Consider the following 25789-nt stretch of genomic DNA (forward strand, 5'->3'; position numbering starts at 1 on the left):
AGCTTCCAGGTAGCTTGCTGTAAGTGGAGGTTCCTGCTGTGCTTAGCAGAATTTTGGAAGGAAACTGTCCTTTTGCCTTTAGAGTGGCAGCCTTGTTAACAAACAGGAGCTGCAGTTTCTCATTTAGTCTGAGGCTACTAGAGTCCTTGTTGTCTCATTAGGCACATAACACAGTGAGCTATGCCTTGAGAAGCAAAAACCCGATGAACCACAAACCTGACGCATTTCCAGTGGGCTGAGGGACATGTCAGTATGGAAGGAACTCTCTGTGTTTGCCAAGGAATCACGTTTTTAGGGTAGCATTATTTGTTAGATGGAATTGGGAATTCCCCCCAACTCCCACCCCCTTGTTTGTAATACATTACTTGTCCTAGCCAAACTGATCAAGAAGAGATCTTGAGCCTTGGTTTGCTGTTCTAATAAGTAGGATTTGTCTTAATACTAGCTTATTCTTATTTTTCTTCTTATTTTGCCTGTGAAATAGATTGGATTCTTAGGACAACTGGGCCAGAATTATCCTCTAAAGCAAGGACATCCATTCTCTCTCACAGAGTGGCTGTAGCACTAATTGTGGTGTCTACAGCTTGATTCAAGGGAAAGCGTGGCTACTCTGGTACCAAGACAAGCTGTGGCCATCAGGCCCTCAGCTGGTCAAAGCCTTACAGTTGCCAGGTGTAGGAGCCAGCTCTGGTTCTGTTATTTCATCAGAGACACTTGACTGCCTGGATTAGGAATTTCTCAGTAGACAGCTGCTTTTCCCCCTCCACACTGAAATTCAAACTTTCTAGCCACTTGACTCTTCAGAGCAGAGATGGGTGGAAGTAATTTAAAATTATATTATCATAAAGGTTATAGAAATCCAATTTTGGGGATATCCTTCCCTATAACCCTCAGGACCTCTGAAGAAAGGCTCACAAAAATAGAGATGGACTTACAGACAAGTTTGTTTCTAGTAAACGTGAAGTGTTGAGGGTCAGTTGGAAGTCATTTTGGTTTCCTCTTGAGGAGGTGGGAAGGATTCCAGTCTTTGGATAGTATATGTGCATATTAGAAAAGAAACATGGAGAAAGAGGTCTGCCTTCACGATGGAGCATGGCTAAAAGCTGCTTGGCAAGTATTAGCCTCGGAAAAGAGATCATGCAGAACACTGTAGGCATGGGAGATGCAAGAAAGGAAGGATCCTGGATTTTATTTAGCATTTTTTGAAGACTAAAATCAAAGAAAGGGGAGTTTTTTGTTTTTTTGTTTTTGTTTTTCCTTAGAGACAGGATCTTGTTCTGTCACCCAGGCTGGAGTTCTGTGGCACAATCCTGGTTCACTGCAGCCTCAAACTTCTGGGCTCAAGTGATCCTCAGAAAGGGGTGTATTCTAATCAAAGGCCATTCAGATTAGAGATATGGGTATATATCCAGAAATGCAGTTGTGATTCTATGTGACACTTGAATTATTCACCTTCTCTTTTCCACCTTTCTTCTTCTTTGATGAAAAAAGAGCCAATAATCTCGAATTTGTTCCACACTGCCTGTCTTGGTATTAGCCACATGCACAAGATACACTGGATGTTTCTCTCCCTTAGGTTCTGTCCATGAGACCTAGGATTCATGGGAGTGCAGCCCGGGAAGAAGACGAACACCCTTATGAACTGTTGTTAACAGCAGAGACAAAGAAAGTGGTGTTGGTGGATGGAAAAACAAAAGGTACGTTCCCCACAACTCCTGGCAGAACCAACTCCAAAGGGATTTTTAAAGTATGTGATCCTGAGTGGAAGGGGAAGATGTCGTAACTGATATTCCTTGGGTTGTGGTGGTTGGGTTTCATGACGGTCTGGGATGGTTGGTACATTATGGCTTTTCATTTCCAATACCTGACCTATATGCTCTAGGATGGAGTTGGCTGCCACCTTCAGTATGTGAAGCAAAGAAAAGGTTAGGTCAGACTAGGTGCTAACTGTGGGAGGAGAGACCACCAGCCCCACGGCAGAGATTGATTTGGGGTCTCAAATCATAAACCCTCAAGTTAATGCTGTGGAAAAACAAGCTCGACAAGTCAGTCCCTTTGGGTTCAGGCTGACGGCACAGACTCTGCTTTTGAGTCCTGACCTCAGAGTGAGACACTCCTGGGGAGGGGCCCGTGATTGGCTGCCACCCTGTAACTAGAGTGCTCTGTCGCCTTGGCCTACTTTCATTGCCTCTGCAAAATTCAGTTTCCTCTGTAAGGGAGTGAGTGCTGCAGTACTGAGATCCAGCCCATCGATATAAGTCCAGTCACGACAGAGGTGAGTGTGCACTGCTGGAGAATTTGTGTCAACCCCTGTTCTAAGGAAGAATGATAAGGGGCAATGCAGTTCCCACTGCAGTTTGAAGGAACTCTTGTGACCTTTCCCAGCTCTCTACAGCTTGCAGGTATTAGGGCCTTCATGGGGTATGCGTACCTTCTTTCAACCCTAAGACATTCCATGGTTCAGGTAAGAACAGAGGATGAGATGGTTTCCTTTGAAATGCCCTTTGCTGAGATCTGTCAGTGGGTAGAGGGCGGCAAAGAGAATGTGTGCATATGTGTATGACATTGTAGACTTTATTTTTAATGGTCCTGTTTAAAAGGTTTTCTCTTGCATGCAGACTTTGTGGTCATTTTCATAGTGTTTTGTTTTGTTTTGTTTTGTATTTTATGGTTTCCATTTGGAGCTTGTTAAAAAAGTTATAATTTAGATACAGTAAAATTTATCCTTTTTGGTGTGTAGTTCTGTGAATTTTGACAGATGGAGTTGTATAACTGCCATCACAATAAAAATATAGAACAGTTTCATCCCCCAAATTTTTCCATGTTCTTTTGTAGTCAACCCCTCTCCCTTCCCTTATTTCTCACAACCACTGCTCTGATGTCTGTCCCAATAGTTTTGCCTTTTCAAGAATGTCATATAAATGGAATCATACAATCTGTGGCCTTTTGAGCCTGGCCCCTTTCACTTCGCTAATACATTTGAAATTTATCCATGTCATTGCATATATCAATAATTTGTTCCTTTTCATTGCTACTATGCCATTGTATGGATATACCCCAGTTTATCCCTTCTCTAGCTGAGGGATATTTGGGTCATTTACAGTTTTTGGCAATTACAAATAAAATCACTATAAACATTCACTTGCAGATTTTTATGTGAACAGAAGTTTTCATTTCACTTAGATATGTACCTATGAATGGGATTGCTGGATATCCCAGCAATAGATGTTTAACTTTATATGAAATATATAATATGTTTAACTTTATAAGAAACTGCCAAACTATTTTCCAGAGTGATTATACCATTTTGCGTTTCCATCAGAAGTGTATGAGAGTGATATACATCTACTTGCTATATATATCATCCCTAGCACTTAATATTGTCAGGTTTTAAAAATTTTAGCCATTCTGGTAGATACGCAATGTTAGTTCATTATGGATTTAATTTGCATTTTCCTAATATCTAATGATGTTGAGCATTGATTAATGGATTAGTTACCATCCTTAATATCTAATTAAATGTCTATTCAAATTTTTGCTCATTGAAAAAAATTAGATTGTTTTCTTATTATTGAGTTGTGAATTCTTTATATATTTTACATACAAATTCTTCATTAGATATGTGATTTTCTCCCAATCTGTGACTTGTCTTTTTGTTGCCTTAACAGTGTCTTTTGAAGAGAAGTGATTCTTAATTTCAATAAAGTTCAATTTATCCTTTTTTTAAAAAATGGATAAGGTCACCAATCTTTTTTTTTTTTTTTTTTTTTTAAGATGGAGTCTTGCCCTGTCACCAGGCTGGAGTGCAGTGGCCCAATCTTGGTTCACTGCAACCTCCACTTCCTGGGTTCAAGCAATTCTCCTGCCTCAGCCTCCCAAGTAGCTGAGATTACAGGCACGTGCCACCACGCCCAGCTAATTTTTGTATTTTTAGTAGAGCTGGGGTTTCACCATGTTGGCCAGGATGGTCTCGATCTCTTGACCTCGTGATCCACCCGCCTTGGCCTCCCAAAGTGCTGGGATTACAGGCGTGAGCCACCGTGCCTGGCCACCAATCTTTTCTATGTTTTTTTTGCTAAAAATTTTATAGCTTTAGGTCTTACATTTAAGTCTATGATCAATTGTGAGTTAATTTTTATATATGGTTTTTATATATGGTGTGAGGTATGGATCAAGTTTCCTTGTTTTACAAATGGCTATCCAATTGTTTCTGCACAATTTGTTGAAAAAGACCTTCCTTTCACTATTGAATTGTCTTTGCAACTTTGTTACTTTTTTCAGAATTGTTTTAGATATTCTAGTTCCATTGTCTTTCCCATTTAGAATCAGCTTATTGATTTCTTCTCCATCCCCACACCCAGTTCTTAGTGTGCACAGCTTGTTGATTTCTACAAAGAGTCTTGTTGGGATTTTGTTTGGGATTATATTGAATCTATATTGATTGTGAAGAATTGATAACTATATTGAGCCTTCCAATCATATTGGTAGATTTTTTTTTTTTGAGACAGAGTCTTGCTCTGTTGCCCAGGCTGGAGTGCAGTGGCACGACCTCAGCTCACTGCAACCTCCACCTCCCAGGTTCAAGTGATTCTCCTGCCTCAGCCTCTCGTGTAACTGGGATTACAGGCGTCCAGCACCATGCCTGGCTAATTATTGATTTTTAGTAGAGATGGGGTTTTGCCGTGTTGGCCAGGCTGATCTCGAACTCCTGACCTCAGGTGATCCACCCGCCTCGGTCTCCCAAAGTGCTGGGATTACGTGAGCCACCAAGCCTGGCCATATTGGTAGATTTTTAATTAAAACATTTAGAAAAGGTGAAGTAGAACACCAATGCCCTCTCTAGTCATTTGATAATAAATTATACTTAGAAAACTAACCCTTAAAAAACAAGCAATTAATGAATGCGGTGTTTGAAAATGGTTCATAGTGAAGGAATAATTTTTAGCATCATGGAGGAGGGAGATTCCAATTCTTTCTTTCTTTCATTCAAAGGTTTCATCTGGAACCACTACCAGATAATTGACTCAACCTTTGGAAGAAAGAAAAGTGGAAAGTTAGACTAACTTCATAAGTGGGGCTGGTGTCCTTAGCTACCAAGTGTGCTTGAAAGGGATTTTGTATCCCCATATCAAGAGATGGTTAGGTTAAGGAGGGAACTGCCAAGGAGGACTTTTGGCTACGCATCTGGTCCTCCTATGCTTTGGTTTCTTCCAATTCTGCAATATTGGGCTAAGTGTTGAGAGTGGGTGGTATAGAAGCAGATTTAATTGAACCACAGGCTGTGGGATGCGCCTGCCTCAAGGCTTGCTGCTTAGATCACTCAAAGAGCTTTCAGACAAAATAGCTGAGACACTGAATATGAAAATGGGCTCTGCTAGTTTCTTAGACGCCTTGCCTATCCTGGCAGCCTGGCAGGAAAAGCTAGCCTAGATGGAGTGCCTGCTAAGGTTGGTATAAGTGAGACACATCAGCAGACCATGTGGTAGGTATTACTGAATCTTTTCTGCATTTCCTTTAATGTCATTGTCTTATGCAGCTTTTATGAATTAATTGATGAGTTTTCAAAAGGCCATGTTAGTGAGACTATCAGAGCTTTTAACCCCTCCTTAGTATAATTTAAAAAACTACAATGTGTGAGGGGTGGTGAGGGAAGAGAGAGACCCTCTCATATTGTTTTATATTGTTTTATATTCAGAAAAGGAAAGAGAAGCAAAACTAAAGGCAGGTAGCCCGGCGCTTAGGAACCAGACCCGAAACCAAGGAACCAGACCTGAAACCAGGCCTGGGCCTGCCTGACCTAGGCCTGGTAGTTAAAATTCCACCCTTGGCCTAGCAACTGATGTTATCTATAGATTATAGAAAGACATTGTAAAACTTCCCGGTCTGTTCTGTTTCACTCTAACCACCGGTGCGTGCAGCCCCTGTCACGTACCCCCTGCTTGCTCAATCGATCACGACCCTCTCACGTGGACCCCCCCCTTAGAGTTGTGAGCCCTTAAAAGGGACAGGAATTGCTCACTCGGGGAGCTCGGATTTTAAGACACTAGCCTGCTGATGCTCCCAGCTGATTAAAGCCACTCCCTTCACTATCTCGGTGTCCGAGGGGTTTTGTCTGCGGCTTGTCCTGCTACATTTCTTGGTTCCCTGACTGGGAAGCGAGGTGATTAACGGATGGACGAGGCAGCTCCTTAGGCGGTTTTAGCCTGCCCTGTGGAACATCCCTGCAGGGGACTCCAACCAGCCAAAGTGACGCGGATCCTGAGAGTGCTCCTGGGTAGGCATTTGCCCCGATGGGACGCCTCGCCAGAGCAGTGTGTGGCAGGCCCCCGTGGAGGATCAGCACAGTGGCTGAACACCAGGAAGGGACTGGCATTTGGAGTCTGGACATCTAAAACTTGGTAAGACTCGTCTTTGGAACTTGCCCACTCCGTCTGAGTGGAAGCGTGGCCTGATCACCCACGGCGTGCCTTTATCGGCACTTTGGTTTTGGTTTTGACTTGGTTTGAATTCCTTGACAGGATTGGTCTTGGAAATTTGCCTGTACCATTTGAGTGGAAGCGTGGCCTGATCACCCACAGCATGCCTGTACCTGCGCTTTGGTTTTTGTTTTTGACTTGACTTGGATTGCTTGATACTTTGGTTTTGGTTTTGACCTGGCTTGGATTTCTGGATACTCTGATTTTGGTTTTGATTTTGGTTTGGTGTAAACTGCAAAAGTGTGTGTGTGCCTTTTTTACCTGTTCTTTGTTTTGTGGTGTGCGTGTGGTGTGAGCGTGGTGTTTTGTCTCGAAGAAGCATGGGTCAGGAACAATAAGCCCAGCCTACTAGGAACTATGTTGAAAAATTTCAAGAAAGGATTTAAGGGAGATTTCGGTGTTACTATGACACCAGGAAAACTTAGAACTTTGTGTGAAATAGACTGGCCAGCATTAGAGGTGGGTTGGCCATCAGAAGGAAGCCTAGACAGGTCCCTTGTTTCAAAGGTATGGCACAAGGTAACCTGTAAGCCAAGGCACCCAGACCAGTTTCCATACATAGACAGTTACAGCTGGTTTTAGACCCCCTTCCCCACCACAGTAGTTAAGAGAACAGCAGCATAAGCGGCTGGCAGAGGCAAGGAAAGACCAGCAGAGAGAAAGAGAGGAAAAGATAGGAAGAGACAGAGAGACAAAGAAGGAGTCAAGAAAAGAGAGAGAGAGACAGAGAAAGAGAGAGGCAGAAAGAGGAAGAGACAGAGGCAAAAGGAAAGTCAAAGAGAGAGAGAGAGACAGAAAGTCAAAGAGAGAAAGAGAGAAATGTCCAAGTAGTTAAGAAAAAAATAGTATACCCTATTCCTTTAAAAGCCAAGGTAAATTTGAAACCTATAATTGATAATTAAAGGTATTCTCCGTAACCCTGTAACACTCTAATACCACTTTGTTGTCAGTGTAGTCAGTGTAAACAAGGGCATATCCCGAAAGCACTGAGGCCTTCCTATCAAAAATCCTTAACCCAGTAACCCGCGGATGGCCCAGATGCATTCAATCTGTAGCGGCAGCTGCTTTGCTAATGAAAAAAAAAAAAAAAGCCATCTATACCAATTCTAAGTTAATTTAGACTAAACAAGGTCTTATTAATAGCAAAAGATAATTGAAATCCCAAACTTACAAGGTTTTCAACAAAAGTAAAGTTTGCTAAAAGCTAACGGTGTAACATGTATTATAGTAACTTTTAATCTTGTGGCCTTAGACAGTCTAGTCCACAGACGTAAAGAAAGTTCACTTAAAAAAAAAAAAAAAAAAGAATGGTTATCTTCAAAAAAAAAAAAAAAAAAGTGGGGGGGGAGGCAAAATTTATGTAAAAAGAGTGTTATATAGTAAATTCTTGTCCTGAAATAAATTAACCAGTTGTTTAAAGAAAAAAAATGTTTGTAATAAGTCAGAAAGTTGAGACATGTTGAAGAATTGTCTGCGAAAGTCGTGAAAGAAAAAATGTTATAAAAAAAATTTATGCAAAAAATGTTGTATAATTTAAAAGTAATAAAGCCTCCTGAGTACTATTAAAGAAACAGTTTATGTGCAAGGTGTATAAGGAAAGTAAAATATACCTTTGGTAAAAAGATTATAAGGAGGCATAAGAATGTGGATTTTTACGTACATTAAAAGGTTAAAAAAATTATTGCTTTGAAAGTTTAAGCAAGTTTTAAAATGTTAATTGTAAAAAAAAAAATTCTGTGCGTAAACATGTTAGCTAAAGTTAAAAAGGTATCATTCAGTTTTTCTGTGAACTGGACATTAAAGTAAAAACGCAACAGGTTTTTCTTAAAGCACCAACCTGCTCTTTAACAAAAATTATAAAAGGTTAAAAAGAGTCTATAAAAACTTACCTTATGGTCAAACATGAAAAATTGGATAAATATGTCTACAAGGTTTTATTAAGTTTAACGTTAATAACACACTAATATAAAGGTAAAATTTAGCTTATCTGGTATAAAAATCATATAAGAAACACTATTAAATATAAAATGGTGTTTAGCTTTCTTTGGTCTAAAAACTAATAAAAATTGGTGCTGAAGGAAACATTCATTTTACTAGAGGATCATAGAAGTTAAAGACTTAAAACAAACTTTGGCAATTAAGATAGCATACCAAGATGCAAATGCCTGGTTGGAGTGGATCAAATATTCCATCTGCACATTAAACAAAAGCAATTGTTATGCTTGTGCACATGGCAGGCCAGAGGCCCAGATTGTCCCCCTTCCACTAAGGTGGTTCTCCAGTCGACCAGGCGTAGGCTGCATGGTAGCTCTTTTCCAGGATTCTACAGCCTGGAGTAATAAGTCGTGCCAAGCTCTCTCTGCTATATCTCAAAGGCCAGCACCCTGCGGGCCAGCCCCTGAGGGCCATCCAGCTTCCATCTCCCAACACTAAGTTCACTTCGTGTCTCTCACGACAGGGAGGAAACTTAGCATTCCTTGGAGACCTGAAAGGATGCAGTGAGCTTAAGAATTTTCAAGAGCTTATCAATCAGTCAGCCCTTGTTCATCCCCGAGCGGATGTGTGGTGGTATTGTGGTGGACTTTTACTGGGCACTCTGCTGAATAACTAGAGTGGCACTTGTGCTTTAGTCCATTTGGCTATCCATTTCACGCTGGCATGTCATCAACCAGAAGAAAAAAAAATGACAGTTGGACTTTTAACCCAGACTGTAAGGCCCTGGCTAAGGCCAGTGGCCTATCTCTCAAAACAATTAGACGGGGTTTCCCAAGGCTGGCCCCCATGTCTAAGGGCCCTAGCAGCAACAGCCCTGTTAGCACAAGAAGCTAAGCTAACTCTTAGGCAAAACCTAAACATAAAGTTCCCCCATGCTGTGGTGACTTTAATAAATAGCAAAGGATACCATTAGCTAATGAATGCCAGACTAACTAGATATCAAAGCTTGCTCTGTGAAAATCCCCGCATAACCATTGAAGTTTGCAACACCCTAAACCCCACCACCTTATTCCTGGTATCAGAGAGCCCGGTTAAACATAACTGTGTAGAGGCATTAGACTCAGTTTATTCTAGTGGGCCCAACCTCCGAGACCATCCTTAAACATCAGTAGACTGGGAGCTGTATGTGGATGGGAGCAGCTTTGCCAACCCGTGCAAAGTAACTCTAAAGAAGATGACAAGCCCTGCTTCAGTCACACCGAGAAGCTGGCCGGTCCACGCATGGCCGAAGCATGAGGAAACTCATCGTGGGACTCATTTTCCTTAAAATTTGGACTTGTACAGTAAGGACTTCAGCTGACCTTCCTCAGACAGAGGACTGTTCCCAGTACATACATTAAGTCACTGAAGTAGGACAAAAGATAGCTACAGTCCTATTATTTTATAGTTATTATAAGTGTACCGGGACTCTAAAAGAAACTTGTTTGTATAATCCTATTCTATCCAAGGTATGTAGCTCAGTCTCTAAATGTTATGTTTGTGGAGAAACTGTAATAGAAGATCAATGGCCATAAGAAGCCTGAGAATTAGTGCCTACAGACCCAGTTCCTGATAAATTCCCGGTCCTAAAGAATCACCCTGATCATTTCTAGGTTCTAAAAGTCTCAATTATTAGACAATATTGCATAGCTAGAAAAAGGAAAGAATTCACTCATTCTGTAGGATGACTTAGTTGCATAGGACAAAAACTGTATAATAGTACCACAAAAACAGTTACATGATGGAGTTCAAACCGCACAGATAAAAATCCATTCAGTAAATCTCCAAAGTTGCAGACCGTTTAAGCCCACCCAGAATCCCACCAGGACTAGACGGCCCCCACTAGGCTATACTAGATATGTGGACATAGAACCTACGCTAAGCTGCCTGACCAGTGGACAGGTAGTTGTATTATTGGCACTATTAAAACCATCTTTCTTCTTACTGCCCATAAAAACAGGCGAACTCCTAGGCTTCCCTGTCTATGCTTCCCGCAAAAAGAAAAGGATAGCTATTAAAAAATTGAAAAATAATGAATCGCCCCCTAAGTGAATCATACAATATTGTAGGCCTGCTACTTAGGCACTAGACAGCTCATGGGGATACCAGACCCCCATTTACATGCTCAACCGAATCATACGGTTGCAAGCTGTTTTAGAAATCATCACTAATAAAACCGGTCAAGCCTTGACTATTCTGGCCCGGCAAGAAACTCAGATGAGAAATGCTATCTATCAAAATAGATTGGCTCTTTACTACTTGCTAGCAGCTGAAAGAGAGGTCTATAAAAAATTTAACCTTACTAATTACTGTCTACACATAGATAATCAAAGGCAAGTAGTTAAAGACATAGTTACAAATATGACAGAACTGGCACATGTGCCCGTACAAATGTAGCACGGATTTGACCCTGAGGCCGTGTTTAGAAATTGGTTCCCAGCACTAGAAAGATGTAAAACTCTTATAATAAGAGTTATCATAGTATTAGGAACCTGCTTACTGCTTCCTTGTTTGCTACCTGTACTTCTTCAAATGATAAAAAGCCTCATCGCTACCTTAGTTCACCAAAATGCTTCAGCACAAGTGTACTCTATGAATCACTATCAATCTATTGCACAAGAAGACAGAAGTAGCGAAAATAAGAGTGAGAACTCCCACTAATAAAAAGTGAGAGTCTCAAAGAGGGGAAATGAGGGAAGAGAGACCCTCTCATATTGTTTTATATTGTTTTACACTCAGAAAAGGAAAGAGAAGCAAAACTAAAGGCAGGTAGCCCAGCACCTAGGAACCAGACCCGAAACCAAGGAACCAGACCTGAAACCAGGCCTGGGCCTGCCTGACCTAAGCCTGGTAGTTAAAATTCCACCCTTGACCTAGCAACTGATGTTATCTATAGATTATAGAAAGACATTGTAAAACTTCCCGGTCTGTTCTGTTTCACTCTAACCACCGGTGCGTGCAGCCCCTGTCACGTACCCCCTGTTTGCTCAGTCGATCACGACCCTCTCACGCGGACCCCCCCCTTAGAATTGTGAGCCCTTAAAAGGGACAGGAATTGCTCACTTGGGGAGCTTGGATTTTAAGACGCTAGTGTGCCGATGCTCCCAGCTGATTAAAGCCACTCCCTTCACTATCTTGGTGTCTGAGGGGTTTTGTCTGCAGCTGGTCCTGCTACAGTGGGATGGGAAATTTTTTAAATTACATTTTTAGGCTGGTGCAGTGGCTTACTCCTGTAATCCCAGCACTTTGGGAGGCCGAGGCGGGTGAATCACTTGAGCCCAGGAGCTGGAGACCAGCCAGAACAACACAGCAAGACCCCCATCTCTAAAATAAAATTTTTTTAATTTTTAAAAACTACATTTTTATATTATCTTATTAGTATATGCTCACTGAGGAAGAAAAAAAAATTTCAAGCAATACAGAAATGAATATAAATAAAATGCTAAGGTTCTTCTCACCTCCCTGTTACTCACAGTTACTAAAGGTGACCATCATTTGAAAATGTGGTAGGCTGGGCGTGGTGGCTCACACCTGTAATCCCAGTACTTTGGGAGGCCAAGGAAGGAGGCTTACTTGAAGCCAGGGGTTCAAGACCAACCTGGCAACATAATGAGACCCCATCTCTAAAAAAAAAAAAATTTTAAGTAACTGGCTTTTAATAGCAAAATAATACCATCCTAATCTAACCACAGAGTTAAAAAAGAAAGAAAGTGTGGTATATATGATTCAGATCATTTGTTTTCTTTATACAAAAGTGACTATGTGAAATTCTTTGTTTGTATTTAAGCTAACGTGGGATTATATTTTACAAACTTTTTGTGAACTTGCATTTTGTATTTGCCTTGTCTATAGAGCACAGATACAATTTTATCTTGGTCCTTAAAATCTAGCTAAATATCCCATAACTCATTTTTTCCTTCTCCAGGATTTCTGTTATCAGTTATGCTTCTGTGGACATCCTGTACATCTGTTCTTAAATACTTACCAAAGTATGTCTCTAAAAAAGATTGATAGAAAGTAGAGTTAGCAGGTCAGAGTGTATGTGCATGTCTGGATCTAATGGGTGGAGCTAAATTGCCCTCCCTTAACGGTAAGAGAAGTACGCTCTTCTCCATACCTTCACCAACATGGTGTATTATCAGTCTTTAATGTTTCCCACCATGATAAGCAAAAACGTGCTATTTGTCATTGAAACTGAGCCACTTAACCTTATTGATTAGTGTTATATGTTTAGTCTATGAGTTGCCTATTTTTTTCTATTTTTCTACATAGAAATTAGTGGTAGTGGAAATACTTTGTGTAAATACCTATAATATTTGGCCAAAGTAGTACTCAGAGGAAAGTTTATATTCTTAAATTCATTTGTTAAACAACAAGAAAGATTAAAATTCAACCAAAAGAAAGTAGCAGAGAGTAACTAATAAGAGATTGTTAGGGAATTATTGAGATAAAAGCAGATAGTATATTTCTGATATTTTATGTTATGTGTGCTACACCTTAGTGAAGGAAAGAAAAGTAAAAGTAAAGAAGTAAAGAAACCAAAAAGAGAGACTTGATCATTAAAATGAATTTGTATTTTTTTAAAGATTTCTGACAATTTTGATCAAGAAAGAGGAAAAAACCACTACACGTGAGGATGCTATAAAGAATATTCTTGGCCGGGCGTGGTGGCTCATGCCTGTAATCCCAGCACTTTGGGAGCCCAAGGTGGGTGGATCACTTCAGGTCAGGAGTTTGAGACCAGCCTGGCCAACGTGGCGAAACCCCACCTCTACTAAAAATACAAGAATTAGGCTGGGCGCGGTGGCTCATTCTTGTAATCCCAGCACTTTAGGAGGCCAAGGCAGGCAGATCACAAGGACAAGAGATCGAGACCATCCTGGCTAACATGGTGAAACCCTGTCTCTACTAAAAATACGAAAAATTAGCCAGGTGTGGTGGCACATGCCTGTAGTCCCAGCTACTCAGGAGGCTGAGGCAGGAGAATCGCTTGAATCCAGGAGGCAGAGGTTGCAGTGAGCCAAGATCACACCGCTGCACTCCAGCCTGGGTGACAGAGCGAGACTCTGTCTTAAAAAAACAAGAATTAGGCAGGCGTGATATCACACGCCTGTAATCCCAGCTACTCAGGAGGCTGAGAATCGCTTGAACCCAGGAGGCGCCTCTTTTTTGAGACTCGGTCTCAAAAAAAAAAAAGAATATTCTTAATTGTACATTTTAAAATAACTAAAAGAGTGTAATTGGATTGTTTGTAACACAAAGGATAAATGCTTGAGAGGATGGATGCCCCACTCTCCATGATGTAATTATTCCTCATTGTATGCCTGTATCAAAACATCTCGGCCAGGCGTGGTGGCTCACGCCTGTAATCTCAGCACTTTGGGAGGCCGAGGTGGGCGGATCAGGAGATCAGGAGATGGAGACCATCCTGGCTAATACGGTGAAACCCCGTCTCTACTAAAAATACAAAAAATTTAGCTGGGCATGGTGATGGGCGCCTGTAGTCCCAGCTACTCGGGAAGCTGAGGCAGGAGAATGGTGTGAACCCGGGAGGCGGAGCTTGCAGTGAGCCGAGATCACATCACTGCACTCCAGCCTGGGCGACAGAGCGAGACTCCGTCTCAAAAAACAAACAAAACAAAAAACAAAAATCTCATGTACCCTACTGTGTACCCACAAAAATTTAAATTTAAAAAAATTTTTTAAATTAAAACTTCAAAAAAGAATATAGCCAGACACAGTGGCTCACGCCTGTAATCCCAGCTCTTAGGGATGCGGAGATGGGAGGATAGCTTGAGCCTAGGAGTTTGAGACCTGCCTGGGCAATATAGTGAGACCCTGTTGTCCACAAAAAAGAATAGAGAAAAGACAAAAAAGAATATATAACCTCAAATTAAGAGATTTTAAAAATTAATAATAAGATGATTAATAGAAATAAGTTTTATGTGGTTAATCAGAGTTGCTGCCATCCCCTGGGAGCATTTAGAATTGTTTTGGGGGAGTTTTGGTCCATCACAATGACTGGTTAAGGTGGGGTTGCTGCTGGCATTTTGTGCCTGGGGACCAGGAATGCTAAGCATCCTGTACTGTGCAGGACAGTGCTTCACAGTGAATAATTTTCCTACCTAGAAATGCCGTTTGTGCCTATAGAAATAACAAAAACTGAGAGAAGTGGAAAGCCTTAATATATCTATGAAGTAGAAAGCCCGTACTCCAAAAAGACACAAGGCCCATGTGATTTTATGGTAGTTTTATTTAACTGGGTATTCCTGTTAAATTATTTCAAATGTAGAAAACGTCTTCTGAAATCATCATACAGGGCAAGCATAACCAAGAGCAGTGATTCCTGTTTTGTATAGCATAGTGATTTATTTCTCTTTCTTGTTTAACTCTTTGCTCGCTGGATGTTCTGGACATATTACCACTCGGAGAAATAGTGGACAACTTTCCAGGTTTGATAGCAACTGGAAATGTAGCCAAGAGCTCTAAAAGCCATCTTGTTCTCTGTGGTGCTTTTTTGTAGCATCCACTAATAGTGCTTGGGTCCAGGTGAAGTGGTACTTAACAGGGGACAATCATGAATGATTATCTGAAGACAGTGATACATGTGGACTTTTTGGCGTGTAGCTACACTTCAGAGGTTTTTGAGATTAAGTCAGTATTTCTGAGAGCTACCCATTTGAGTCTGTGCACAGTTTGTGCATGAGTATGAAGACCTTAATCCTTCCAAAGGGGAGGAAATGGTTTTTAGCTTCTCCCTCTACTCCTACATCAGAGTACCAATTCCTTAGCCTATGGGGAATTCTAGAGTGTAAATCTTGGCTTTTCCCTTTGCCAGTTTTGGATTGTTTTCTCAGGTGTGCTTCCATCTGTAGTCCCACTTTTACTGTTGGTTTAATGAGATTTCAGGAAGAAGAGAAAATAGGTACCTGTGTTCGATCTATCATCTTTACCAAGAAGTCCAGGCTAGATTTTCAAAACAAATACCCAGGAGTATGTTTGGATGCTTTTTCCAAAGGGAAAACATATCAATGAGACAGTTTGACAATTAAGCCTTCTCTTCAGCAGCTTCCTCTTCTCTTGCCATCTTTTTTTTAAATAGACAGGGGTCTTGCTCCATTGCTAGGTTGGGGCACAGTGGCACAGTCATAGCTCCCTGCAGCCTCAAGCTCCTGGGCTCAAGCAATCCTCCCTCCTGCCTTAGCCCCCTGAATAGCTAGACTAAAGGCATGTGCCACCATGCCCAGCTAAAAATTTTTTTTAAAGATGGGTTCTCACTGTATTGTCCAGGCTAGTCTCGAGCTCCTGGCCTCAAGCAATCCCACCTCAACCTCCCATGTAGCTGGGGTCACAGGCGCAAGCCACTGCACTGGACTTTTCTCACCTTCTTGCATTAGAGGAGCTTCTGCACAAAGTCCTGCTGAATAACTGTCTTCTTATTATTAATTTAGGTTTCTGAGTTGGAATAGTTCAATTTTCTTTCCATTGTGGAACAAGTCCAAGCCTTATGAACTGTGCTTCTAAATTTGCTCCACCATATGTATTGATAGCCATTTATATACAAATATATTATGCATTTATATACATGAGACATATGTAAAGTAACTGAAAGATGAGAGAATATGTTAAATTCATATAAAAGTGATTTTGGTGTCCAAAACAGGGATAAATTATGTCAGTGTAAGAGATTATGGATGGCTTTATTAACGAAATCACACTTGAGCTGAACCCCTAGATAGAGTTATACCTGATAGGCAGAAGTAAGGAAGGAGAGAGCATTCCAGGCAGGAGGAGTGGCATAGACAACAGTGAGATGATGGGAGGAGATATAGCGAACATGTCTGGAGAATGGTAAGAGTAATCCAGTTTGGCTAGAACAAAGGGAACTTGTCATGGGGCGTTGGATCTCCACCGTCACTGTTTATTCCCGAGACAATGGAGTGTTGTTGAGGCTTTTTGAATCCTGCGACAGGATAGGAGCCACACTTCACAAATATACAATTGTGGACTGTTAGATTGCTTAGACTGGGAGAGACTGGAGGCGGGAATGCCCTAAAGTCAAGAGACTTCACAGAGTCTCTTGAAGGTAATTGGAGCCCAGACCTAGAGGGGGAGTAGGAAGTTATAGGAAGGGAGGTATGAATGGGAGAGGTATAGAAGAAGCAGAATTAACAGGACCATGGAACAAAATGAATAGGAATGAGGAGAGGAATTTGAGGATGATTCTGAGGTTTGAGCTTGGTTAATTGAGAAAATAATGTACAACTAACAGAAATAGAGAATTGAGGGAGGGGGCATGTTTGAGGGAGGATGTTAAGTCTGGTTTCAAATGTGTTAAGTTTGAGGTGTTTTAGGTACCAGAGAACATCCAAGTGAAGATACCTCATAAACACTTGGAAATATGAGTCTGATGAGAGATGTGAAGCTTAGAAATACAGATTTAGCAATCATCCAAGTTGAGGTGATTCTTAACATAAAAAAGAGAATCCAGGCCGGACACGGTGGATCTTGCCTGTAATCCCAGCACTTTGGGAGGTTGAGGTGGGTGGATCACTTGAGGCCAAGAGTTCAAGACCAGTCTGGCCAACACGGTGAAACCCCATCTCTTCTAAAAATATGAAAACTTACTGGGTGTGGTGGTGCAAGCCTATAATCCCAGCTACTTGGGAGGCTGAGTCATGAGAATAATTTGAACCTGGGAAGCAGAGGTTGCAGTGAACCAAGATCACGCCACTGCACTCCAGCCTGGGTGACAAGAGCAAGACTCTGTCTAAAAAAAAAAAAAAAATCCATTGCTGAGAGACGAGAGAGATTGAAGAGGTCCAAAACAGAACTTAGCCTGGGCAACATAGTGAGATCTTGTCTTTACGAAAATTAAAAATTTTTAAAAATTAGCTGGGTGTGGTGGTGTGCACCTGTAGTCCTAGCTACTTGGAGGCTGAGGTGGAAGAACTGCTTGAGACCAGGAGGTCGAGCCTGCTGAACTCCAGCCTGGGCGACAGAGTGAGACCCTATCTCCAAAATAATAATAATAATTTTTTTTTTTTTAAAGAGTAGAGCTTATGTTTAGAGGCACAAGGGGAAAGAAACATAGGAAGATAACTGGGATAATGCAATATCTTAGGAGCTAAGGCTGAATGTGACAGAAAACCCTCAATAACTATGGTTGAACAAGATAGAAGTAAGGAGTGCTGGGCTCAACAACAGTTCATGACCATTAAGGACCCAGTCCTTTTCTGCCATCTCATGGTTCAAGGTGGCTATCCAAGTTCAAGCCATCAGCATGGGAAGGAAGAAGGGGGAGAATGGCACTTTAAAGATAGTTCCCAAAAGTTACACATGCCACTTTCACTTATAACCCACTGGCCAGAACTTGGTCATGTGGTTACACCTAGCTACAAAGGAGGTGGGAAATAATTGTCTATTCTAGGTGGCTGTGAACCGGGGAGAGTGGGTACTAGGGGCAATGGGCAAACAGTATCCATTGATATAGAAAGAGCTAGAAGGATGAAAACTAGAAAAAGGGTTAGGCAGTTAGAAGGCCATTGGTAAAGCCTAAATGGGGTCTAATTTCTAAGGTAGGAGAGAAGTGATGAAATTACCCCCAATTTTTACATGGTGTTGAGAGTAGTCATTAAAAATGTTTGATCTGTCTTCTCGGGAAATTGGTGTGATTGTCCTCCAAAAACTGCAGGTGTTGTGGGTAAAGACGATGGCTTAAAGAGAGCAGAAGAGATGAGGAAATTGATCTTACATAGTTTTCAGGAGATGAATGGAAAGCTTACTGGGCCTGGTAATCAAGCTGGCATTTGAATTCTTGCTCTAGCACTTACTGGATGGTGACCATTATTTAGGGAATCATTTAACCTCTTTAAGCCTCAGTTTCTACATGTAGAAGGGATACTAATTCTTACCTCATGGTTGTTGTGAATATTAAAAAGAAAATGCTTGGCATAGTGTCTGGCACAGGAGTAGTACTCAATAAGTAGTAGCTGTTGGAAGCCAGCTGAGTTAGGTGAATTGGTAGAGGACTCAAGTCAGTTGTTTCTTGAGTATTTAAAAGGGCTCAACATTCCAGCAACTGGAGAAGAGGAAAGCAGATGGCTATGAATACCCACTACAAGAACTGGCAGAAGATCAAGGGGAGCAAAGACAGCAAATGTGCTGTTAAATTAGGCATGGTTAGAAATCGTGGCTGGTTGGAAGCTGATCCAGGCAAAGCTGGTATATTGAAAACTAGGGAAGTTTGGGGGCCAGAGGTCAGAGGTCCAATGACAGGTAGAGAACAGATGCTTTAGGAGTTCAAGAAGATGGGGGAGATGTAATGAGGTAATCAAGACCAAGTCAATGTGAAACAGTCTTAAGTCCCAAAGCTGGGCTATACCTATGGGCCCCAAGGTGAGTACAGATGGCTCCTAAGCTGAAGATTCTCCACTGTGCTGTTACATGTAATCCCAAACCAAACTTATAAGAATACTGGCCTTCCCTGGCATTTGAGTTTTATTCTGCCTGGTTAAAAGGGCTACTCAGAAGAAATCAGTCTCCTTTGCAGAGTCAGGAGAAGGGAAACCAGCCTTTCTGTGCAGTGTTAGCATGATGAGCTAAGAGTTCAGAAATGACTGTAAATGAAAAATGGTGATAATGATAGCAGCTATCATTTACTGAATGCTTCCCACGGGCCAGCTGCCATGCTGATTTCATTTATGTTGATTATGTCATTGTATATCTTGTGACAGATCTTCAGGGTAGGGGCTATTTTTGTCCCTGTTTCAGAGCTGAGGAAGAAAAGGTTAGGTATTGGAGCTGAGACTTAAACCCTAGTGTGACTGAATCCAAAGCCTGTACTTTTAACCATGAGGCTAAAACCATTTCATCAAAAGCCTTCCTGCTATTCATGTTCTTAACATCACAGAACTGGAAGGGACTATAGAGAGGTCATTTAATCACAGATTCAAACCAGCCTAAATCCCAAAGCCCTGGAGAATGCATCCGAGGCATTCATTTTTTGAAAGAGACCTAGAGAGGAAAAGTCACAGGGCTGGGACTAAAACATGGGCTTCTTGAATCCCTGTCTAGCTCTTATTCTATTTCTCAGATTGCCATGGACCAAAATGAACTCTCAGTCTATTTGTCTTATCAAATTGCAGTCTTCAGCAAGTGTCTGAATAACGTGGTCAGGACCTTCCTTCTAGGAAGAGCCTGGTGACCCTCTGAAAGCAGCCATGTACTTGGGAGTTCTCCTGCACACCCATGGTTTTTGACGCTCACTGTAGTGACTAGGCAGCTGGAGGATTCCAATCCTAATGATACGGAGAACACAAAACAACGTGGGACACTGGGTCCCCCCAGCCTTCTTCTCTGGGCCTGAGGGTTGATTTGAGTTAGCAACTCCTCACATGAGCTGCATTCTTCAGCCTTAATTTAAGTGGGCAGAGGTGAATGAAAATGTGTAAATGTTGAAATATTATTATTCAAAAGCCCTTGAGATCCCATAGCTCATCGTAGTAATTAAAATGCAGCACAGAAGACCCCTTGCTTCAGTAGCTCACAGGGTATAAGGAAAATGAATGAGGATCACAAGTTGATGGGATTGGGAATTAGCATGCTGGTGTGCCATATTGAGTAGAGCAGCTGGCCTTGATGTATGGGTAGCATAAGAAACAGGCCTCCCTCCCTGTGTGCCATTATCTCCTTGTTTCTCTCCTAGAAGGGCAGACTGTGGGGAGGGCAGAGCTCAGGGAGCATGGGAAGTAGTGTAGGAGAAAGGCCTAACTAAGGGTCTCTTCTGCAACTTCACTAGTCCCTGGGCATGAGGTTTGTGGCCCAGGGTGGTCTCTAACTCCTGAGCTCAAGTGATCCTCCTCTCTCAGCCTCCCAAAGTGCTGGGATTACAGGCATGTGCTGCCACACCTGGCCCTTTTCTGCCTTTTCTAATGTATTTTTACTTCTCTGTAAGCCTGACAAGGTCTTATTTCTCCTTCAGTGCTCAGCTCGAAAGCTACCTCTTCTGAGAAGCCTTCTGGTTCAAAGTAATCAGCCTTTCCTTTTTGTCTTCCAAGCATATGATTTCGGCCTGTCTTAAAGCATCTATTGAGGCAGACTTGGTGTCTTTATTTTTTTTTATTTTTATTTTTTGGTGAGACAAGGTCTTGCTGTGTCTCCCAGGCTGGAGTGCAGTGGCATGATCACAGCTCACTGCAGCCTTGAATTCCTGGACTCAAATTATCCTCCCATCTCAACCTCCCAAGTAGCTGGGACAGCAGGTGTGCACCACCACACCCAGCTAATTTTTAAATTGTTTATAGAGATGAGGTCTCGCCATGTTGCCCAAGCTGATCTTGAACTCCTGAGCTCAAGCTATCCTCCCACCTCAGGCTCCCAAAGCGTTGGGATTACAGGCGTGAGCCACCACACCCGGCCTCTTTATCCTCATATCCACCTAGGTGCCTCCTGAGGGCAGACAGTTCATACATTTGTCCATGGGATGAGTGGTTAACAGTGACAGTTCTGGGGCCTGTCTCAGAGTTTCTCACTTCAGCCCTCTCACCATGTTACCTTCTGTCCCTTTCTTCTGCTGTTCAGAGTTATAAGGATGGTGAAGGTAATGAATGCTTGTGAAGTGCTTTATGTCTTAGAGTACTTTCATGTACCTTATCTTTGATGATCCTTGTGACAGACCTGTGAGGAACGGAGAAGCAGTTGGTCTCATCTGTGAGCAAAGTGTGTTGTAACGGACCCTGTGTGGAGGATAATAACAATTTCAACATCTATTGAGAGTGTGGCATGTGCCAGACACGGTTCTTAATGCGTTACACGTATAATTTAATTACCGCAACAATCCCCCAATTAAGATCCCAGAATTGCACAAAGAAGTGAAGTAATTTGCTTAAAAACTGCTTCTTGATCAGTATATTCTATTGTTAGCACCTTGTCCCTAAGAGACCTTATATTATCCTTACTTTGCAGAAGGAAGAAACCATTGAGTAATTCTTTTCCCGCCCATTGATCTGCCAAAAAAAACTCATCTTGGCCTTGGATGTAGTTTTTAATGGGAACAAGAACATCAGCCTTAGGCTCTTGGATCTCGGCAAGCTTTTCAGATACCAAAGTGTCTTTCTTAGGAATTGCCTGGCTAAGTCATATGATTATAAGAATTTCTTTCCATCATTTCTTATATTCCACAAAATATTGGTGGATTGTGGTTTCTCTAATAGGATTATGACCCTCAGAGATTCTTCCTCCACATATTTCCTTCCTCTGTAAGTTTCCATTCTTTCCTTCCTTCTGCCCACTTCCTTCCCCTTGGCATGTGTCTGGTATTGAGCCCTTGGCATCTGTCTCTCTTTCATCATTGATAGCTAGCATGAATGGGTGGCTGTCTCACAGGGCCTGCATTGTTGGCTCCCACAGCAGCAGTTCGAACATTCTCTGTGGCCTGGGTTCTGAGGTCCACCCAGGCAGTGTGAGCCAGGCTGGCCCCCAGTTCTGAGCTATGGTGTTTCCTTTCATTGTTGGTGCCTTAGCTCCCAGTTGTTAAATATGAAGCTGGAAGTTGATACAAAGCAGTAGAAGCCTGTGCTCCTTTTACCAAAGTCATCTTGCATTCAAATGTAGTCAGAGGGACATTGTACCTTGGGCCAGGATCTATAGGAAGTCGAGTGTTACAATGTGGTCCCAGAGATGGCAAATTTTGCAGCCTGATTAACTCTCCCCATCAGCTTCTCCTAGGAAGTACTATTGACCTGAACCACATTAAATGGTCATGTGTCATCCTCACTGTAGCACCACCATGCAACACCACTGGGTAGCTTTGTTCTCGCTGCCAGTTGTTATATGTAATATTCATAGCCATGAGTTGTGGCTTCCTGGGGTCTTGGTTAAGCTATATGAAACTCTTATGTAATCAGCATTCCTTCTTCCCTAGAGAAAGGATTCAAGTTTTTCAGGGCTTGTTCATTGTTCAGGACCTGACCTTTGGGGTATAGCATTTTTGAGTTGAGGTGTGAAAGTCCCAAAGTGGTCAAGTGTAGAGGAGGGGCCCAGCACAGTGGCTCACCCCTATAATCCAGCACTTTGGGAGGCCAAGGCGGGCAGATCACTTGAGGCGAGGAGTTTGAGACCAGCCTGGCCAACATGGCAAAACCCCGTCTCTACTAAAAATACAATAAAATTAGCTGGGCGTGGTGGCACACACCTGTACTCCCAGCCACTCAGGAGGCTGAGATGGGAGAATCGCTTGAACCCAGGAGGCAGAGGTTGCAGTGAGCCAAGAGTGTGCAACTGCACTCCAGCCTGGGCGACAGAGCAAGACTTGGTTTCAAAAAATAAAAAAGTGTAGAGGAGGGAGATGCCAAAGTTGGTGCTTCTGTACTCCTGTGAATAAGTGATCAGAGCCATAAAGTGGAGCTAATTGGCTGCCCCTGGCCACTTCTCTAGACTCGTGAAAAGCTGAACAGACTGTGGAGACTGAACTGCTCTTCTGGAGCTGGGAGGGGAGAGGGGGTGATGGGAGAACTGTATCCCTGCTCAGACCTCAGCGAGTTGGGCTCACTGTGAGAGCTGGTTGTTGAGACCATTTATTAAAGGCCGTTTTGGAAAAACCACTGTTGCAGTAGAGTAGCATCATGCGTGGGCATTGGAGACTGTGTTTTAGTAGATTGTGTTTATAAAGCACTGCTCATTTTGCACCCCTCGTCACCTGGCTACCCTCTCCAGTTGCAGAACTGAACCTCAAGAAGGGGCTTTGGGCCTTCAGGCGTGCTGATGAGGGAGAGTGGGTGCTGTGTAGACAGCAACAGGAGAGGTACCCGGGCAGGCATCTCACATCCCTAAGGGGGAGAAGTGTGCCATCATAACATGGTGAAGACCTGGATTCTCATCACTATCATGACATTAAAGGGATTTTTAAGTATCATGCAGCCCAGCCCAGTCACTTTAGACACTAAGGCCCAATAAGATGAAATCACTGCCAAGGCCACACAGCTAGAGAACAGCTCAGCCAGGACCAGAGCCAGATCTTCAGGCTCCTAGGTTAAAGTCTTCTCCTGCACCACCTGGGGTAACCACTAAGACTCCTCATCTGTAAACATAGTTGACCCTTTTGGTTCTAAGATTCTCTGAGCTCATGAATAGTTCTTGAGAGTTTTGAGCAGACTAGGGAATTGTTTGGTGTAGGTGCAATAGATTCCACGTATAGAGAAGATTAAGTTGAATATTATGGAATGTGAGCTAGTGCTGGACATAGTGTTATTTACTCTGATGATGTGGGTTAAAATCTTTAATGGGACTGAGTTCATGCAAGGAAAGCCCCTGGGTGTGCCAGTGTAGTGCTGATGTTAGATTCTGATTTGGCCAATTATTTATGCTACTTCAGGACGAGGTATTTGAGTGTACAGTAGTAGTTGGCCTCATGAGCTAGTAGTGTCAGATTTCTAGGATGTTAGGAAGTCTCGAGAGAACTGCAAATGTCTCCTGGCATGGACAAATTAGACCATTTTGTTTTCAGTGGATCAACTAAGGTTAAACTTAAACAAATATGAGCAGCTGGGAGATTTTGGAAGAAGCAAGATGTGCACATTCTCAAAAAAAAAAAAAAAAAAAAAGGAGAAAGAAAAGTCTGTGCTCCCTGAGGAAGGATGAGGCGTGGAACTCGGAATGGCCCCCTCCGAGGAAGGAAGCAGTTATTTCTCTGCCGTTTTGTTTCTGTTAAGGAATTCCAGAAGTTGCAGGTTGTGGATCATGACCTCTTTTTTTTTTTTTTTTTTTTTTTTTTCTGTTGCTGCTTGCCAGAGGAAGGGAGGGCGGGTGGCCTTTAAATAACACTTTGGCCTTTATGGAAATGTATCAGATGTTCCAGGAGTGGGTCTCACTGCTCGCGCTTGCTCACTGGTGCTCTCGCTTTTGCTCCATGTTCACTCACTCTGTCCTGACTTGTGTCCTTTCTCTAGGTTATAGTTAACACTCTTCTCGCCTTATATAGCAAGGTCTGGTCGTTAATGTTAACAGAAATCTAACAACAGGGAAGGCTGCCAGATAGCATTAATCAGGCCAGTGTTTGGAATTTCATAAATGCTCTGACTTTGGGTACAAATTGAACATTAAGAACAATATGAAAACTGTCTTCCTTCCTCTCTCTTCTTCTCTCCTCTCCCCCTCCCCAGCCTATCCAGTTTCTCTCTCTGTTTCTCTGTGAATTCCTCTGCTCTGCCATATGCTTGCTACATTGGAACTTTGTTGATTTTTGCCACGTTTAATTTTTTATTTCTCTGTCTCTCCGTCCACTCCAAGACCACAGGCGGAGCAGCAGCAGCCGGAGCCAGGACTCTGCGGAGGGGCAGGACGGGCAGGTCCCAGAGCAGTTCTCAGGCCTCCTCCACGGCTCCTCCCCGGTGTGCGAGGTGGGGCAGGACCCTTTCCAGCTGCTCTGTACCGCTGGCCAGAGCCATCCAGACGGGTCCCCCCAGCAGGGCGCCTGCCACAAGGCCAGCATGCAGCTGGAGGAGACGGGTGTGCATGCTCCTGGAGCCTCCCAGCCCAGTGCCCTGGACCAGAGCAAAAGAGTGGGCTACCTCGCAGGCCTGCCCACCACCAACAGCCGCTCGCACCCTGAAACTTTGACTCACACAGCATCTCCGCACCCTGGTGGTGCTGAGGAAGGAGACCGGAGTGGGGCCAGGAGCCGAGCCCCTCCCACCAGCAAACCCAAAGCTGAACTCAAACTCAGCCGCAGCTTGTCCAAGTCTGACTCTGATCTCCTGACCTGCTCACCCACAGAGGACGCTACCATGGGGAGTCGGAGCGAGTCCTTATCCAACTGCAGCATTGGGAAGAAAAGGCTAGAGAAGTCACCCTCCTTCGCCTCGGAGTGGGATGAGGTAAGGCTGACATGACGTCACAGGGAGCTGGGCTGGCCAGGCTGGCCGCAGCCCACCACAGCTCCCCTGAGTGCCAACTCTCAGGCCCAGGATCTGGGCAGGGTTGCTCTGGTTCCTTCACTCCGTAACTAATGTGTTTCTGACAATCGTAAGAAGAGGCGAGCCTCAGGTAGTCTGGATCACAGAGGACAGGTCCATTAATGGTTAAATTAGAGGGTGGAGGCCCCAGCAGAGCAGGGCTGAGGGAGGGGCAGTTTCTAGAAATGACATGCTGTTTGGAAATATTTGGATCCCATCAGCCCCATTGAGAGAATCATGCTCGCCCTGGAGATGCTTACAAAGCTGGAGTACTTCCTATGAGTCCTTCAGGAGGAAAAGAGAAGATCCAGGGTTAGTTGAGAGGTGTGAGGGGTGTTTAGGGGAGGACAGGGGTAGGGCTGGGGGGAAAGCTGCTGAAAGGGGGCT

At 43.0% G+C, this 25789-nt stretch overlaps 1 protein-coding gene across 4 annotated transcripts in view; it reads left to right on the forward strand.

The window, feature by feature from the left end:
* ANKS1A (ankyrin repeat and sterile alpha motif domain containing 1A) overlaps nt 1-25789 on the forward strand; it is a 201774-nt gene that overhangs the window by 104577 nt on the left and 71408 nt on the right. For all 4 annotated transcript variants that reach the window (XM_054490637.2, XM_054490633.2, XM_054490635.2 and 1 more), the window contains 2 exons: nt 1577-1697; nt 24738-25324. In XM_054490637.2, coding sequence (XP_054346612.1) covers nt 1577-1697; nt 24738-25324 — 708 coding nt within the window. The remainder of the gene's footprint in view (nt 1-1576; nt 1698-24737; nt 25325-25789) is intronic.

The sequence above is a fragment of the Pongo pygmaeus genome, chromosome 5, assembly GCF_028885625.2.
Source record: "Pongo pygmaeus isolate AG05252 chromosome 5, NHGRI_mPonPyg2-v2.0_pri, whole genome shotgun sequence".
NCBI classification, from domain to species: domain Eukaryota; kingdom Metazoa; phylum Chordata; class Mammalia; order Primates; family Hominidae; genus Pongo; species Pongo pygmaeus.